The sequence below is a fragment of the Calypte anna genome, chromosome 13, assembly GCF_003957555.1.
Source record: "Calypte anna isolate BGI_N300 chromosome 13, bCalAnn1_v1.p, whole genome shotgun sequence".
Classification (NCBI taxonomy): domain Eukaryota; kingdom Metazoa; phylum Chordata; class Aves; order Apodiformes; family Trochilidae; genus Calypte; species Calypte anna.
The window spans coordinates 16,721,316-16,739,578 of record NC_044259.1 but is presented as its reverse complement, the minus strand read 5'-3'; the positions used below and the strand labels follow the sequence as shown (position 1 = coordinate 16,739,578).

General features: G+C 48.5%; 1 protein-coding gene across 1 annotated transcript; it reads right to left on the bottom strand.

Moving 5' to 3' along the window:
• Positions 1–1,637: 1,637 nt before the first annotated feature.
• Positions 1,638–17,874, bottom strand: NDFIP1 (Nedd4 family interacting protein 1). Its single transcript, XM_030459027.1, has 8 exons — positions 17,699–17,874; positions 8,987–9,074; positions 7,795–7,925; positions 6,763–6,850; positions 6,467–6,591; positions 5,407–5,473; positions 4,839–4,944; positions 1,638–2,919 (listed from the first exon to the last, which is right to left on the bottom strand). Exons 1-7 carry the CDS (start codon positions 17,735–17,737, stop codon positions 4,841–4,843), a joined length of 642 nt encoding a protein of 213 aa, XP_030314887.1. The 5' UTR covers positions 17,738–17,874; the 3' UTR covers positions 1,638–2,919; positions 4,839–4,840.
• Positions 17,875–18,263: the final 389 nt, after the last annotated feature.

Below are 18,263 nucleotides of genomic sequence, written 5' to 3'. Positions count from 1 at the left end.
GAGGGGTGGTTTTTTTGTTTTATTTTGGTTTTTCTGTTTTTTTCTGAGCCAATTAAAGAATTCCGATTTCCCCTGGGAAAAAAAAAAAAAAAAGAAAAAGAAGGGAAAAAAAAGGAAAAAAAAAAAGAAAAAAAAGAGGCAATGCTGCCTTTGCTACTTCGATTTTTATTTTTTTTTTAAGGAATTGCTTGGGAGGTGGATCGCCCCCCCCCCCCCTCCTTCTGGTGGGGGTGATTGGACGCTTCAGGAGGATTTGGGGAATTGATCCCGGGAGAAGAGAGGGCTGGAGGCATTCCCAGCAGCATTCCTGCCTCGGGAAGGGAACTCCGGAGTGCTGCATTACTGAGCAGCTGGAAAAGTCTCAGATATCCCCCAAAAAACCCCCCAGGCAGTGCCCTACACAGCCCCTTCCTTGGCCCTGAGGGGTGGGAAGTTCTCCACATCCATGTTTCCACTCCTGAGGAACATTCCTGTCCTTTGCTTTTATTCCCAAGGGTTCCATCCTCTCAGCTCCCCCTGACCCCTCTCATCTCCTCTCCCAACCTCCCCCTGCCCAGCCCCAGGATCAGCTTCTCCATCACTTCCACCCTGGAGCTCTGGGCACCAGTAGGAGCTGGGAACCAGAGAATCCCAGACTGGTTTGGGATGGAAGGGACCTTTGGGATCACCCAGTCCCAAACTGGGCCATGGTCAGGGACACCTCCCCCAGCCCAGGCTGCTCCAAGCCCCATCCGAGCTGGGCTGGGAGAGGGATGGAGCAGCCACAGCTCCTCTGGGCACCCAGGGGCTCAGCACCTTCAAATTAAAGATTTTTTCTAATATCCAACCTAAATCTTCCTTTTTTAACCCATTTCCCCTCGCCCTCTCCCTACACCCCTGTGTCCATCCTGACCTCCAGCTTGCTCCAGGGGCTCTGGGTGGGCAGCAGAGCAAACCCAGGGAGCTGTGGGAGCACCAAGGGTCAGAGCTGGGTGCACCTTGACTTGTTGAGCTGTCCTAGACCCCAAAATAATTCCTGGGATCCCAGGACAGGGAGGATGGAGCAGGAGGTGCCTGCAGCCTCAGGCCACCAGATGGAGGAGAAAGAGGAATGCCAAATATTCCAGTTCTCTGAAGACACAAGACCAAATAAGGCCCAGATGCCAAGAGAGTAAACACAAAGCTCATCTACCAAGTTTGGGCAAATGTGCTTCAGAGTTCCTCAAGGCTGCTGATTTTTGCCTTGCAGGAGCCACTGAGGAATTCTCCCCGGGTACATTTATTCCTCTTTAAAAAGGAAAAGTCTCTGTGCCCCCCCATCTATCACTGTCACCCCCAAATCCATCTCTGCAAGCTCTACACGTTTGGGAAGTTCAGCCACGAGCCAAAACCACCAAGAAATCACTGGAGGAGAGGTCAGGGATGGGAAATGAAGGGGAAAAAACAACATTCCCCCTAAAAAAAAAAAAAAAAATTAAAATACGGAATGACCCTTTCCTGGCTGGTTTTGGAGGAATCTCTCAGGGTCTGAAAACCCCTTGGAGATTTCTGATGACACCTTCCAGGGACAAGTCACCGAATTCCCACGGATTATCAGGGTTTGTAACCAACAACCAGGTGCAACCAAGCACTGAAACTAAAATAAACACCAAAAAAAGTGCTACATAAGTGACATTTATTAAGGTTCTGCTGTATTTACAGTTTGAACATAGTAAAACTCCAAAGTGAATGAAACCACTTGGCAGAAAGCACGGGAAGTGCACAGGAAATCTACAGTTAGAAAGCATCATGGGCTCTGCTCACACAAATTAAAAAAGCAGGGATTACAGGAATTGTCCCCAAAGTCCCAAGCCAGAGAAAAAGAAAAAAAAAATCCAGAAAAAAAATAAAATAAAAAGGCCTTTGTTTTGCAAGGAAAGTTCTTTATACAAAGCTGCGACGTGAGCTTTCTGTTTACACTACCAAGGTGCACTGTGAAACCCCAAAGAGTCCAGAAAGTCAGGAAATTAAAATCATTAAAATACACAACAACACTGAGGAGATAAAACTACCCAAAAATTAATCCTTGTGCTGCCCCCAGAACAATCCCCCCTCCCCATGGCACCCCGAGGATCCCACCCGCAGGGACCCTGCTGGGAGGGGGTGGCACAGAGGTGTCACCAGTGGGTGATGCCACCCCTTGACCCCACTGATGTCACTCAGGGGTGATGCCACCCCTTGGTGTGGACAATGCCACCCCTTGACCTCACTGGTGTCACCTCAGGGGTGATGCCACCCCTTGGTGTGGAAAATGCCACCTTCTGACCCCACTGATGTCACCTCAAGGGTGATGCCACCCCTTGGTGTGGACAGTGTCACCCCTTGACCCCACTGATGTCACCTCAGGGGTGATGCCACCTTCTGACCCCACAGATGTCACCCCTGGGTGATGACACCCCTTGCCCTCTTCCTCCCACCCCTTGCCACCAGCCCCATGCAGCTGCCTGGGCCCCAGAGGAGGAGGAAGAGGAGGAGAAGGACCTAAAGCAATCCTGTCCCCTGGTGGCTTTGGGGACAGGGCTCAGGCTACCCACAGCACGACAGGAAGGACCTAGAGAGGCTGCATGAGCACGTCACAGACTGGACTGCAATAGCTTGTTCAAGCATTAGCCACTATGATTACAGAGCTCTGCATTAATTATTAAAATTTTACACCTAGAAACAAATAGAAAGAAATGCTTCTCCTTTTTCTCTTTCTCTTTCTGTGTGTGTGTGTGTGCAAGGTTGATTTTTTTTTAACCCAACAGTACTTTTATTTATTTATTTATTTTAAAGCAGGTGATGATTTTTTTATGTTTTTTTTTTCTTCTACTCCAGAATCTTGATTCACTTCCTGCAGGTGTCCTGTTGCTTCTTGAAGGGAGAATTCACTAAGGCAGGAAGAGACTTGCCAGAAAACATCTGTCAGAGAAGGATATTGAATATTGAAACTATAGTTAGGTTGTTGTTTGGGCTCAGAGAAGGATGCAGAGCACAAAGAGTGCAGGATGTCTAAAGGCTCAGAAAGCATCTCTGCACACAATGACACCACTGCAGTGACACACTCTGGAGTTCTCTGCATATTTCACAGTTCTGAAGAGTTCAAATTCCTTAGGGGGAACAGGAACAGAGCAGCCAGAGCCCCTAGGAGCCTTTTGCACCTTTTTCTCAGGTGCTCTGGTGTGAGAGACACAGGAATTCTCTTCCAGCCACACTGGTTCCAACCCTGTCCTACAGCCAGTGGTCTCTGCTGAGCTGGGTTAAATCCATCAGTAAACACCAACCTGCCCCCTGGATTCCTCTCCACCAGTTATTATTTTCTGACCTGCACTAATTACTCCTCTCCTGATTTTCCAAAAATGATCCCTGCTCCCCAGTGAAAAGGATCCCTCCCTGGGCCCCTCTCATCATGCCCTACAGAGGGGAGCTCATCTGAACGATGCTACACTGAAACCCAAGTCTTGTTGTGGCTTCCCTGCTCAGAATTCCAGATTGCAGATTTGCTTTCAGGTGAAGCATCAGAAGTTATAACATTAATAAATTATTCTGGACATTTATCTCCACCTATCTAAAAGGGAGGATGCTTTCTGGAAGCTCTAAACTGACAAAAAATTAAACACGTAAATGAACACATAACAAAAAACCCTCTACACCTCTGTCCTCCCAAACAAGGTCTCTGAAACTGTCATTTCCAGTTCCATACGTAGGAAATGGCTCCTTTAATAGTAAGTTCCTGTAAAAAAGCAAAATTTAACAAACTCAACCTGTTCAGTGAGCACAAGCTGCAGGCAACCCAGCTGATGCTGGAGCCTTCACACTAGGTGAGGGAAAGAAACTCTCTGGTGATTCAGCAGGAACTGGAGAGGATATTACAAATCCTGGAGGAGGTCATAAACCCTGATTTTGTTAAACAGAGCTGAAACACTTAAATAAATTGACTGAACTATTTTTACACACTATCAGCAGCGGAAAACTCAAGCTGGGAACCACTGCAGAGTGCTGGGGTTGTGTCTCCTTGCAGAGAGGAGGCAGAACCCTCCCAGTGAAAGGCTTTGGGTTCAGATCTGAACAACCTAATGACACCACCCTCCTGTGAACCCGGGGTTTGTTTGGCTTCTTTATGGCCCAGCTGCAATTGTTTCAAGCCTGTCTTGGGGAAATCTCCTCTTCTGCTGGCATTTCTAAAGGGAGCATCGTGTTGCACTCACCATCTGGGAAGGAACCTATTACAGGATTTCCTTCCCCTCGGGGAGGGACAGTAAATGCAGGGTCATTATCTGCTGTGAGCAGGAAATGATGCTGGAAGGGCCCAACTACTTAAGCCTCCTCCTTTCAAGTCCCATTAAGGCAGCAGACATTAAGGTTCAGCTTTAAAGCCAAAGGTTTGGGAAGATGCTGAGGCAGGCAGGGGTGTCTGAGGCTTTCCCAGAGCAGGGGTGTGCAGGAGTTGAGTTTCTTGAGGAATCTGGCAGAAAACTGGAGCAGCACACGAAATTCAGGCAAATTGCTCTTCCTGGGACCTGAGCCAAAGGCACTGGCACAACGTTCTAACTAAATTTGTACCCTTTGACCCCTGTCTGGGACACCACCAGGCGTTTCAGCCGTGATCTGCTCTGACAGACACGCTCAGGGAAGCTGATGGACACAGAATTCCTCACAGAAAAACCCAGGGAGAAATGTCAAGTATTCCTCTGCTCCCCACCCAGTCAGACTGGAGGGAATAGCAAGGAAAGACTTTGCTGATGCCTTGTGTTCTAAAAACATGCATGCAAAGCACAGAAAAGAAGAGCTATAAATTGAGTTTAAACCAAAACATAAATTCAGGAAAGCAAAACCTTTACCTTTAGTAAATGAAGAGAACTCTGGTTCTGGGGAGAGTGGAGAAAGTATCTGGCATCTTCCTAACCTTTGCATAATTAATAAATCCTCTGAGAAACAGCAGGAAGCCTAGATGGGAGAAACACAGTTGTCCAGTTTTTGGTTTCTTGGTTAGAAAAGGAGCAGCTCAACTCACACTGGTACCTCAGTTGCTGAGCTGCACAACAGCTGATTAAATACAATCATTTAATTGTATTTAATTGTATTTAATTGTGACCCATACAATTACACCTTATCTTTCCATGTCAGCCAGTCTCAAGAAACAAACTTTCCCCAGGCAATCACAAAACTTGTAATTCCAAATGAGATCCAAGGAAGAAAAAATAAAAATAAACAAAGAAAGGCCACAACCCACTCTTCCATTTAAGACAGAAGAGTAAGAGCATCAGTGACTCTGAAAACAAGCATTGTTCTCTTCTTTCCTCCTTCTGGAGATTTAATAGCCAGTAAAGCAATGCTCACACAAGCCCTAATTGCCCTTTTAGAGAGTTTCAAGCATGCATTCTCTCTGCCCCCAGAACAAACACTCACCTAGGACAAGGAAGACCCACCAAAGCCAATACTGGCCATCAAAGTAACCAGGAAAATAGGTGGAGAACTGGGAAAAAAATAAAAATAATACATGTACATTAGGGGACATGGCAGGTTCTGAAGGCAGATGTTTCAGCAGTAACCAGATCAAGCCCACTGCACCCAAGAGAGCCCAGAGAGCACTGCACAGCCTGCAGGGAACAAGCTTTTCCACCAGTTTTTATTTAGTGTTTTTCTACACACTCCAGACCAGCCCCCACCAGACTGAATTTCACTAAGTCAGAGGTAAATGCAGCCTAATTTATTTTTGTCTGTTTGTTTCATCTTAATCATGTTTATAAACCTAACAAAAGCTTCTTCTCAAAGCTGAAATCAAACCCAGACTTCATGCCATCTGCCTCTGTCCCCCGGGCTCCTCAGCCCCTTCCTCTCCCTGCCTGAGGGATGCCCATAGGATGTCCTAACAGCCTGGATGTGCCCAGAGTTTATAAGGAATTCCAACAGCCCGGGGGAATGTGCTTCCTCCTGCTCCCTGCTGCTTGTGCCGCAGGAAGGTCACAGCAGAGGGCACCAAAGGGCTTCTCCCAGCCCGGGGGCTGCATCATCCTCCCAACTCCTCTCAAGTCCCTGTTTCCCTCTCCTCCTCAGCCTTCTCACGGTTATCCCACAGTTCAGAGAATTTTTCTTTGCCAGGGAGCACCTAAGGAGCATCCTCCTGGAGAGAAACATCCCCCTGTTGGCAGCAGAGCTTGCCTTAGCTGGATAAATTCTTTAGAGAGAGCAGCTTGTTGTTGCTCCTGACACACACACACACATTTCCATCCAATATTCTGTCAGACAGAGCCAGAATTGGGTGTGCAATCTTTATTTTTTTCTTTTATTACAATACTAATTCCAGGATCAAATGATGAAAAAGCTCTGTTGTCAATGAATAAGGGGATGAAATTTTTTTTCATTACAACAAGCTAAATGTGTAACTAACTTCAGTGTGAGATAAAAAAGCAGCTAGGGGAAAAGAGTATCAGAGCCCATCCATGTGCTTTTCCCCTACACAACTCACCCTGACAATCAGGATCCATTTAATAAGAGACAGACCAAACCCAGAAATGGCCCCATATCGTCCTGCAGCTGAAGTAGTCAGACAGAAAGACAGGAAAAATCCAATCCAGTTGAACAGGAATGCCACTGAAAAAAGCAGGAGCAAAGCAGCAGGTCAAACCCTCTTTAGATTTCAAGGAGAAAAAAACCCATGAAAGCCCTGCACAGTGGGGTTTTTTTCCTGCTGCTAGGTAAGTGTGAGAATAGGTATTTCAGGTCCCTGCCTGGAAAAAAAAGGAAGCTGCCCCATGTACTTACTGAAGAAAGTGAGCATGAAAATGCCATCATTTCCTATCCTCAGCTGGTCAGTGTCATCAAAGTCATCCCGTGTCACAAAGTCCTCATCCTGCAAACCAAAGGCAGAGCAGACAGGGGTGGGTTTAGGTCATTCCAGTCCTCACAGCAAGGCCCAGCCTGCACCTGGGGGTGCAAACTGCACAGCCCTGGAGAGGAAAGGGCAGAAAGTGCTTCATTTACATCTTAGAAAAGAGGGGAAGAAAAGAGGGGAATCCTAAATTCTAAAGCCTCAAAAGGCTCCAAATGCAAGCAGGAAAAGTTCCTGTTTCTCATCCTGAGATGAGGCAGGGCATGAAATATGAAGTCACTGGCAGACTCTTTATTTATCAGGACAGTTGAGATTGGGCATGTTCCTGTTCTCACTGTGAAGAATTCCCCTGCTCATCAAAAAATTAAACTTATCATCTCAGCAAGGGATTTGGCTTCTGAGAAGAAGTGTATCAAGCAGTAAAGATCTGATGCTAGCAGGGGTGGTGGAAGAGGCTGAACAAGGGATAATGCTGAGAAAACAAAAAGAAATAAAAAATGACAAAATAGTTACTCTGACTGAATGGTTTTACCATCCTTGTATCAGCTACACTGGCCTCTGGAAAAGTCAGCTAAGTAAGAGGCAGAAGTACCAAGGGCAGCTATGCTCTAGGGCTGAACATTTAATCTAAATCTTTTTTTTTTAAATCAGAAAGCAGTGACAGTGCACACAGCTACAGTGTGCAGCTTGGTACACTGTCAGCTTGCCAAACTAATCTGGATAGCACACAGCACATGCTGGCATTACTGGGATGTCTTACATCATCACACCCATCCAGAGGAAAATTAAAAAACAACCCAAACCAACAACCCAACAACATCAGCCACAGAGCACTAGAAGCGTGTAACAACACCACCCCAGAAAGCTTCAAAAATAACAGAAGGAAAAGAAAGTCTAGATGCTTGATGGGCTGGAGCTGAGGCAAGGAATCTGGAGAAGAAATCTACAGAGCCCAAGGTACTCACCCTGCCAGGAACCAAGGGAATTGTGGCTTCAGCCTTGGTTCTCTCTGCCTCGTCGTAACTCGGCAGCGTCGTGGCCACGTTGTAAGAGGGAGGCTTTGGAAAGCCTGACTCATCCTTGTAGTCAAAATAGGCTGCAAAAAAGAAGTGGTAGAGAAGGTGACTCCTGAAGAACACCCCGTGGGCAATGAGAAGTGTTAATTTTGATTTCCAAAGAGCCCAGATGGTTGAAGCCTGCCCCTCCTGAAACAGAGAGTGAAAAACAAGGGGGCACCTGATGTGCTGCACAGTAACACCACTTCCCCATCCCCTGGCAGCTTTTATTTTTAAAACACTGACACATGCTGTGCCTCTCCTGACTTCAACAAACAGAAGCAGTCATATTTTCAACTCCCAAGAGAGCCAGAGAAGGATTGCTGCAAGCCTGAGGCCCACAGTGATCAATTCCTCCAGGGAGAGACTGGAAGATCAAAGGGGATTGGAACAAAAATCCATTTCTGAGCCCCAGTTACTGAGACCTGGTACAGACCCAGGGCTAAGGGGATGTCTGTGGGGGTGGTGTGCCAAAGGAGGACACTCACACACCATTCCAAATTCTATCCAAAGCTGGCAGTGTGTTGGATTGGATCTTATCTGAGAAACTGATTATGAGATGCCTGCAGGAACAAAAAAACAAAAAAACAAAAAAACAGAAAAAAAGAGAAAATATTTGCCCAATATTCAGAGACAGAACCAACAGAAAATAAGGTGTTTTGCTACAAGCTGTCAGTGCCATGACCACAGGAAGATTCAGAAGTAGAACCCTTATGACTGAGCCCTTAGTTACTGAAAACTGCAGAAAGGATGAATTCTGTAACTGCCTGTGAGCAACCAGTCCTTTTGGGAAGGAGCACAGCACCATCCCAATGCCAGAAAATGAGAGGGGAACCACAAATTCTCCTGGCACTTTGATTTCAACTGCCTTCCAGCTACTGAGAACAGGGAGAAATGTCACTTGAACACCCCCTGATGGGATGACATCAGATAACTGCAGCCCAAATGCTTCTTCTAAACCACAAGGAACAACAATCTCTGGATCAATTCTGATCCTGTGCAGCCTGGGCAGGGATGCTGCAATGCCACCTGCCAATAAAAACAATGAAAAAGGAACAGGAGAGCAAAGCTGCTGCTGCTGCTGCCTTTGGGTTCCTCTCACCTGTGCTCTCTGCAGAAATGCTGCTGTAGGGTGGAGGGGCATCATTCATCACTGCTCCAGTCTCTCCTGGCTCCTCTTCATTCTGCAGCTGAACAGACACAGACCTGTGAGATCCACTCCTCCAGAGCTGGGCAATTACACCCCTGGAGTCTGAATTCCCCACAGCAGATTCTTCAGGGAGCTGGGAGCCACTGCAGCAGCTGCTGAGGAGCTGCACTCCACTCCCATCCATTTTACTCCAAGAAACAGCAGGAGACACCCAACAAAAACCCCTCCATTGCTGCCTCTGGCTTTGCCAAGAAGTTTGCTGACTTTGGGGTTTTTTTTCACCCCCCAGGGACACGTTACACAATGATACATCTAAGCATGAATCTTCCCATTTCCCTCCAACCTTTCACACTGAAAGAGAGGCAGTTTGTTTGTTTGGTGCCCTCTGCTTCCCAGGGGCTCTGAATAAACAACCAAGCAGCTTATCAAACATTTCAGAGATTCACTTGCAGGAGGCAGCTGTGCAAACCCAGGCTGCCAGCAGAGAACTGGCAATACCAGCAGAGAAGCAGGAACACAGCAGAATGGGACCTCCAAACCAGCTGACATCTCATTTATTTACTTATTTATTTCCTTCCCTTATTTATTTTCCTTCCTTGTTTATTGCCTTCCTCATCACCAGCAAAGGAATTGAGTTGTGATGCAGGAGACAACTTCTTTCAAATAAAACCCCTTGGGACTCAGCTGCCTGCCTGGACTAAACCCTTCTGTGATCAGCAACCCTGCAGCTCCTTCCTTGACATCTCCTCCAACCATCCCCCTGCTAATAACCTTCAAGGCACCCAGGATTATCTTCCTTTCTGTTCTCTGGACAGACATGTTGCCATTCAAGTTTTTTTCCCAAGAGTTTCCTGCCAGGAGGTGGGAGGAGGGGGGATATGTTCTTATTTTGTTTGTGTGTCTTATCAAGGAGGAAAGAAAAAAAAGAAAAAAACCAAACAAAAAAGCCCACAGCAAATCAGCTTAGGCTTCTAAATGAAAGTCTTGTTCTATACAGAACTGATCTGCTGCTGCTTGGGTTTTTATTCCCTTTGCTGCCCAAGACGAAAGAAATCCACATCCCCTGAAAGAAAAAACCAAAAAAAAGCCAAAAAAACCCACCTTTTGCTAAGGGAGTTCAAGCTGATGAGGCTGGAATGACTCAGGGGAGCAGGTGGGGACATCAGCAGTGCTGCTGCACAGCCAAGGGGTTGGCAGAGAGGGGGAAAGGGGAGAAATGGCACAGGAGAGAGTCCAGCAGCACTGCCACCCCCTCCACCTGTACCCAAATAACAGCACACCAGCACCCCGGGCTTGGTTTTGCTGCCAGATGAAGCTCAGCCCAGCAGCATCCACCCTCTTCCCTTCCTTTTGTGAGCAGATGGGATAGAAAAAAAAAAAAAGAAAAGAAAAAAAAAGGGGGAAAGAAAGAAAGAAAAGGGGGAAAGAAAGAAAGAAAAGGGGGAAAGAAGGAAAGAAAAGGGGGAAAGAAAGAAAAGGGGGGAAAGAAAGAAAAGGGGGAAAGAAGGAAAGAAAAGGGGGAAAGAAGGAAAGAAAGGGGAAAGAAGGAAAGAAAAGGGGGAAAGAAAGAAAGAAAGAAAAGGGGGAAAGAAGGAAAAGGGGGAAAGAAAGAAAAGGGGGAAAGAAAGAAAAGGGGGAAAGAAAGAAAAGGGGGAAAGAAAGAAAAGGGGGAAAGAAAGAAAAGGGGGAAAGAAAGAAAAGGGGGAAAGAAAGAAAGAAAAGGGGAAAAGAAATGGGGAAAAGAAATGGGGGAAAAGAAATGGGGAAAGAAATGGGGAAAAGAAATGGGGAAAAGAAATGGGGAAAAGAAAAGGGGAAAAGAAAAGGGGAAAAGAAATGGGGAAAAGAAAGAAAGAAAAGGGGGAAAGAAAAGGGGGAAAGAAAAGGGGGAAAGAAAAGGGGGAAAGAAAAGGGGGAAAGAAAAGGGGGAAAGAAAAGGGGGAAAGAAGGAAAGAAAAGGGGGAAAGAAAGAAGGAAAAGGGGGAAAGAAAGAAAAGGGGGAAAGAAAGAAAAGGGGGAAAGAAAGAAAAGGGGGAAAGAAAGAAAAGGGGGAAAGAAAGAAAAGGGGGAAAGAAAGAAAAGGGGAGAAATGGGGAGAAATGGGGGGAAAAAGGGAGAAAAAAGAGAAAAAAAAAGGGGAAAAAAAGGGGAAAAAAAAAAAAAAAAAGGAAAAAAATGAACCCAAGCTTGCTGGGTAAGGAGTCCCCATGTGGCACACAGCTGAAGCACTTCCTTGAGGAAAGGAGGAATTAAGTGATGCAGATGAAAACCTAATCCATCTGGTGCCTGTCCCAGCTGTCCCCAGGAGCCACCTGAGCCTGCCACTGGTCTGGGGACAGGGGACAGGGGACAGGGACAGGGGGCAGGGGGCAGGGGCAGCTCTCTCCTCAGCCTCTGGCCACACACAAGTCATTACCAGGAGGAGGGAGCAGCAAGGCAGCTTCATCCTCTCCAAACCATCCAGCTTGGAGTCAGCAAGAAACAAGAGCTCCTTCTCTTACAAACCCCACGGAGTGCAGTCATTAGGAGAAAATGCAAAGTAATTGCCTGGTACAAGAAGCTAGGAAAAAATAATCTTAAAAATAAAAAAAAAGGGAGAGCACTGCTGAACTCCAGGAGCAGCCTGCACACAGCACCAGGAGCAAACTAAGGGATAATCCTGTGAAACGCAGAGCCAAAGCCCTTGGATTCCACCTCAATTCCCAGCAGATGCTCTCTTCAACCTCTCCAGGAAAATTCAGCACTCCTACATCTTTGGTTTCTTCTGTTTTGCTCAATATATTAAGTCAGGCTCTCAGCCCCTGGGGGCTCTGGGTACTGCACACCCTTCCTTACCTGCTCTCCTCGGGAGGGGGTCATGGATTAAAACCCTGATGAAGAAGACACACAACCTAAAAGTACAGTCACCAAGGAAGGGGAAAGCATCAGATGTGACCAGAGAGGAGACAGGAGAGGACATGGATAGTTAATTCCTACCCCTGGGATTCTCTGCAAGGTTTTCAAGGGTGAAAAAAAAAAAAGAAATACAAATTCTTGCTGCTGCCTGGTGGACTTGATGGTCTCAGAGGTCTCTTCCTGCCTCTGTAATTCCCTGTGGGAAAAAGGAAGCTGAACGTGCTCCTGGCTTCAAACCACTACAATTCAGGTAAGGACACCAAAACCATAATGACTTTTCCAAGTTGAGCTGGAGGCTGTAGGAGGCACACAGCTAGAGAAAACAATTGGTGGGTTGCTTGGTTTGGTTTTTTTCTTTCCTTCTAATGGACAAGGTACACAAATGCCTTCCAGGCTTTTTTTTTAATGATTCCAGGCATCTAAAATTCAACTAAGTGCTCAGTAGCCAAGCAGGAAGGGTTCATGTGACAGGAAGAATGAGTCAGATCAGTTCCTGCATGGCCCAGCACTGGGTGCTCACTGTGTCAGGAGGGGTGGGCAGGGACCCCCCCAGGGTCCTCAGAGCCCCCAGAACCAGCAGTGTGTGGCTGCAGCCTGGCTTGCTGAGGCTGGGGATGTTCTTTCTTTGGGTCCCTGATGGATTTCAGCTTCTCGAGTGTGGCTCTTGCTTTTTTGGCCTTAAAAGAATTGTCTTTAGAGAAGGCAGAGAGAAATAAAAAGTTTTCCACCCAGCTGCTAAAACAACAGAGAGTGGCCTGGCAGGACTGGGTAAGGCCAAGGGACATCTCTTTTTTTTTCCAAAAAGCCCCATCAGAAGCTGGGCTCTGAGCAGGACACCACCTCCCCCTGGCTCCCCACAGCAGGTCCAGACGTCCAAAACTTCCACAATGTTTAAACTCTTCCCACATAAACTCTAAGTAAAGCATTTCCAATAAATACACCTGGTAATTCTTCCACATTTTCTAAACTTAGCTTGGATCTTTTATTTCTTGACTCCACCCCAAGTCTTTAGGCTGCACAGTTCTGGATCTTTTTTCACTCCCTTTTGCCCCAAGCCCTTCCTTAGGCTGCACACAAATATTCTTTACATTAAACCAGGATTCCCAGGAGCTTTGCCTCAGCAGTACATCACCAGTAACACAGGGATGCTTCCTGCATTTCAGTTCTTATTTGATGCTCTGTCACAAAGCAGAACTGCACAGGAATCCCACAGAGACCCTGGGATGGAGATACCCCTGATCAGATCTCATTTTCAGCTGTTACCATGGTTTCTGTGAGCTCTCCAAACAGCAGATATTTGGGCTAATGACAGGCAGAGAATCAGTCTTTTTTAAAAATGGGATAGGATTGGGCTTTTTAGAACAATGGAATCATAACCTGTGGAAGCCAAATGGTAAAGACTGGGTAAAACCAGGGCTAAATGTGGGAGTACCCCAGGAAGGCAACCTCAACACCTCAACAAACACTCCTCACTTTTCTCCTTCCATACCCCTGGCCTTTTGGAAGCCAATACAAGTTTCTGCCCACTCCAGATCCTCAGGGAGTTATTTTTATGGATTCTGCTTCACTTTAAGCAGACCCCACTTTGAAATCTTGACTTTTGCTCAATGCTGTTGCAGATCCCATAACTCAGCATCAGCTTATTTATCAGCAGGAATCATGACAAGCTATGAGACAAGGCAATCCACCTTAACCTACCACAATTCTGTTTTAAAGAATGTTGAGTATCTCCAAGGGAAAAAAAAAATCCCACCATGCCACCATAGGTGAGACCTGGATTCCCCACAACAAGAGGCAGAAACAGAAGGAATGGATACACCTTAAAACTGCATTTTTTTTTTGCCAGCCCTACTACTGTGAGACAGCATTTCCCTTTGAGCTTGGGAATCTGTTTTCATCCCACAACTACTTTTTCACCCAAACCTTGCAAGCTCACCTGACAGGTGCTGTGCCCCAGACACAGATGTGGCCCCAGCAGAACCTTTGTGGCTTCATTTTACTCTGCAACATTTTAAAATAATCTTTCCTCTGATGTCAATGGACACATTTTCTACTTACATATGTATATATGCCCTTGTGGCCAAGAAGGCCAATGGCATCCTGGGGTGCATTAGGAAGGGTGTGGTTAGTAGGTCAAGAGAGGTTCTCCTCCCCCTCTATTCTGCATTAGTGAGGCCACACCTGGAGTATTGTGTCCAGTTCTGGGCCCCTCAGTTCAAGAAGGACAGGGAAGTGCTTGAAAGAGTCCAGCGCAGAGCTACGAAGATGATTAAGGGAGTGGAACATCTCCCTTATGAGGAAAGGCTGAGGGAGCTGGGTCTCTTTAGTTTGGAGAAAAGGAGACTGAGGGGTGACCTCATCAATGTTTTCAAATATGTAAGGGGTGAGTGTCAGGGAGATGGAGTTAGGCTCTTCTCAGTGATTACCAGTGATAGGACAAGGGGTAATGGGTGTAAATTGGAGCACAGGAGGTTCAAGTTGAATATTCGAAAAAATTTTTTTACTGTAAGGGTGACAGAGCCCTGGAACAGGCTGCCCAGGGAGGTTGTGGAGTCTCCTTCACTGGAGACATTCAAAACCCGCTTGGACACGTTCCTGCGCGATGTACTCTAGGTGGCCCTGCTCTGGCAGGGGGGGTTGGACTAGATGATCTTTCGAGGTCCCTTCCAACCCCTAGGATTCTATGATTCTATGATTCTATGATTCTATGATATATATATATATATAAAAGGGAAAGCAACTTACCCTGGAAATTTTCTTACTGCTCTTATCAGTTGTCTATCTTTAGCAAGAACATCTTCTGCACACCACCAGCACCTCACCAAGGAAACCAAAAGCCTGACATCACTAAGTAACTGACATTAAAACCCAGGGTATATTCTCATCTTTTGGTTTCAGTCTCCACACCCATTTCAACTGAAGAATTAAATACAAGCTTTAGGCAAGCACAAAGTGACAACTGACATCTGCCTCCCCAGTAAGCACTGTCAGCATCCCTGGATTGAAGCTGTATCCACACTGTACCTTCAGCAATATATTTCTTGTAGTTTCACTGCAAAAAAAAACCAAAAAAAAGGGAAAATCTTTCCTCCTTACATTTCCCATAGCCACCTCCCCCTTGCAAAGTGATTCACAATCCATGTAAGCCTCCAGTAGCTGGAAAAGGAAGAAATATCACTCAAGAAGGACTCTGCCCTGATTATTTAACACACCCACCATTTTCTAGGTGGGTTTACATTACCCACATACATCAGATATATTTCCAACTGCCTGGAGTAAAAAGCATGCCTCAGGTACCACGCAGTGTAAATACATCTATTAAAAGCCTGGCTATTTTTTTCCAGAATGGAGGCTGGGTTCTATTCTAAGGACAAAATACAGCTCTGTCCCTGAGCTCCCAATCCAGGGGTAATGCTGACAGGGCTTTAAGCCACCTAATCCTACCACCATTCCTGCCTGACTCCCAAAGGCACTGACAGCAGCCTCCCCGTGTCCCTTTCTGGGGACACAGCACCACGCAGAATAAAGACCCAGAGGATGTGCTGGAGCTTTCCTTCCCCCAAGCAGCTCCCATGCCCACCCCCAACAAGCACAGCCCAGCCTGCAGAGGAGGAACCAACCCCAAAAAAGGGGCTGGGGGGGGGGAGCTAGGATCCTGTCTCTGAAGTTTGAGCTTTATTCTCCATGCAGCCAGGCTTCCTCAGGGTGCCAGATCACCAGCAGCGTCAGCCTGGGCTATTTTTTATCAGCTTATCTCATGGCAGGACACAGAGCAGGGGCTGGGAAGTTGGCTTTAGCAAATAAATCCTCTGCCATTGTGCATCCCTCCCATCAGTGAGCAGACACAGGCTGGGGGGTTGCAGCAGAGGGGGCCCAGCCCCATCCACAGGGCAGAAGAAGACACAGATGGGTTTCAAACTCATCTTGTCCTCAAATCATCCTCATTAACCATCACTTTTTTTTCTTCCCCCTGAAAATACACACACTCAGGGAACCCTACGAGTATTTTAATACACCCACAGCTCAGCAACGTGGTGGATACACTCCCTGGAGCAGGGCTTACATGACCCTGGCACACTTGGGCTGTATCACATTCAGCTCTGCAGGAACTGCCAGGTTCTGTGAGCCCTACAGCCCATAAAAAATAAACCATCACGTTTCAAAACTCTCAGGTCTCTTCTAGCACCTCGTAAACTTAACAGGATGGCATGAGATTAGCCTGAATTTCTCTGGGCAACTGGATCCTGTATCCAGCTCTTCAGTTCCCTGCAATTCCTCTCCTGGCTGGTCCTTTGGTTAATTGCACATTCATGGACACAAGGAGACTCGGTGCATGGAAAAAACCTGAGACATTCAGTGCTAGAGAGACTCTCCCATCCTCTCCTCTCCTCTTCCTCATCTAAATATCCATTTGGTACCTTTACTTCAAACAGCTTGCAGGGTTTTTCAGACCAACACAAGCCTTAGTTCAGCAATAACACACTTCACAACAACACCACAAATACCAGGGCCTGGCAGAAGGTGAGGAAAAAAAGAAAGAAAGAAAAAGCAGTTTCTAAGCACCTACACAAAAGCAGATATATTTATACCCCCCATCGTTTCATTTGCACGGGGCCTGCATTATCTGTTTGCTTTTAGGAGCAGAGCTGCCTCCCTAACCCTGCAGCAGGGCACAGCAGAGGGCTGCTCCCTGTCTGCCAGGACCTGGGGACAGCTTGAGGACATTCCTGGTTAAGGAAAGCAGGAATGTGCTGCTCAGTCTGGGAGGGAGGCACAGGAGGGTTCCTGCTGTCACCCATCTCCAGGGGCTGCAGAGATTCCTTTGCTGGGGTCAGGATCCTGATGGGGAAGGTGATTAGAGAAGGGACCTCCATTACCTGCTCCTTCCATTTCCAAGGACAACAATAAAGAGATCTGTGTCTGGAAGAGAATACGGCTGGGAAGGATAAAATAAAATGCCCGAGTTTTCCTTGACTTTGACATTTTTAGTACCTATAGAAGAGGCACCTGGAGCTGTCACGCCCTGACTGATATCCCAACCCAAGGGGAAGGTGGGGACGCTGGAAATACTCCCGGGGTGAGGTGGTTCCTGGTGTCAGCCCGGGGGAAGCAGCCGGGAGCTGTGGGATCCCTGAGGGATTCCATCCTTTCACGCCGCCAGCCGAGCCGGGCCAGCCCGAACCCCTCCTGACAGCAATGACAAAACCCTGAGGAGGCGGGGATGGAAAAACAGCCCCAGGGATGACAAGTAAGGACAATCTCCGGCCTGCGAGCCTTTGGGTCGACCGCAAGTAAAACACCGAACCGAATTCCCGCCCGGCTCCAGTCCATCCAGAGGGAGCTGATCCCGGGATGGGCCCAGCACGGTTCCGCTGCCCTGCAGAGCCCGTGCCAGAGGGCGGCCGGGCCCACAAGGTCGCTTCGGCCCCTTCGGAGAGCGAGTCCCGGGGCCTGGGGAACCGGTACCGCGGCCCCGGCCCGGACAGCAGCGGAACCCCGAGGCCTCCGGTCACCGCCCCGCTCCCCCCTTTCCCCGCGGGGCCTCGGGGCAGGGCTGAACCCCCCCCCCATCCATCCCTTCCACCCCTTCCCGGCTCCGCGGATCCCGGGGAAGGGCAGAGGAGGGGAGGGGATGCCGGCAGCGCCCCGGGCCCCGCAGCGCGGAGACGGCGGATCCCGGCCCGGCCCCGACACCCGCCCTCCCCGCCGCGGCCTACGGAACCGCGGCCCTCCCCTCCGGACCGGGCCGGGCCGAGCCGAGCCGCTCACCTGCTGGTACCGGCCGGTGCCGGGTTCGGCGGCCGACATGGCGCTCGGAGGGGAGAGGGCGGGCGGGGGTCGGCGTCGGCGCTGCCCGAGCGGGCAGCTGAGAAGGGAGGAGGCGGCGGCAGCCTCGGGGATCCTGGCTGCGGGCTGCGGGCTCCGCTCCCGCCCTCCGCCCGTCACGCTCCGCTGAGCCCGCCTCCCGCTCCGCCCGCCCGCGGGGACGGGCCTGGGGCTGCGGGACAGCGGCGGCAGGAGCGGGAGATGCGGAGGGCGAGCGAGGGGAGACCCGGAGACATCCCGGAGACAGGGGCTGATGTGGGCCTGGTTCCGATGGGGGCCTGGTTACAGTATGGGCCCGGTTCTGATGGGGGCCTGGTTACAGTATGGGCCCGGTTCCGATGGGGGCCTGGTTACAGTATGGGCCCGGTTCCGATGGGGGCCTGGTTACAGTATGGGCCCGGTTCTGATGGGGGCCTGGTTACAGTATGGGCCCGGTTCTGATGGGGGCCTGGTTACAGTATGGGCCCGGTTCCGATGGGGGCCTGGTTACAGTATGGGCCCGGCTCCG

What these genes read in the sequence shown, in the direction of transcription:
- NDFIP1 (XM_030459027.1), bottom strand. Translation starts at nt 17,737, where the DNA reads ATGTCGGCCGCCGAACCCGGCACCGGCCGGTACCAGCAG. An exon ending in CATTTCTGCAGAGAGCACAG is followed by an intron (nt 7,926 to 8,986) that starts GTGAGAGGAACC and finishes TCTTTTTTGCAG; the next exon opens with CCTATTTTGACTACAAGGAT. An exon ending in GTGGGTCTTCCTTGTCCTAG is followed by an intron (nt 4,945 to 5,406) that starts GTGAGTGTTTGT and finishes TCTCCCATCTAG; the next exon opens with GCTTCCTGCTGTTTCTCAGA.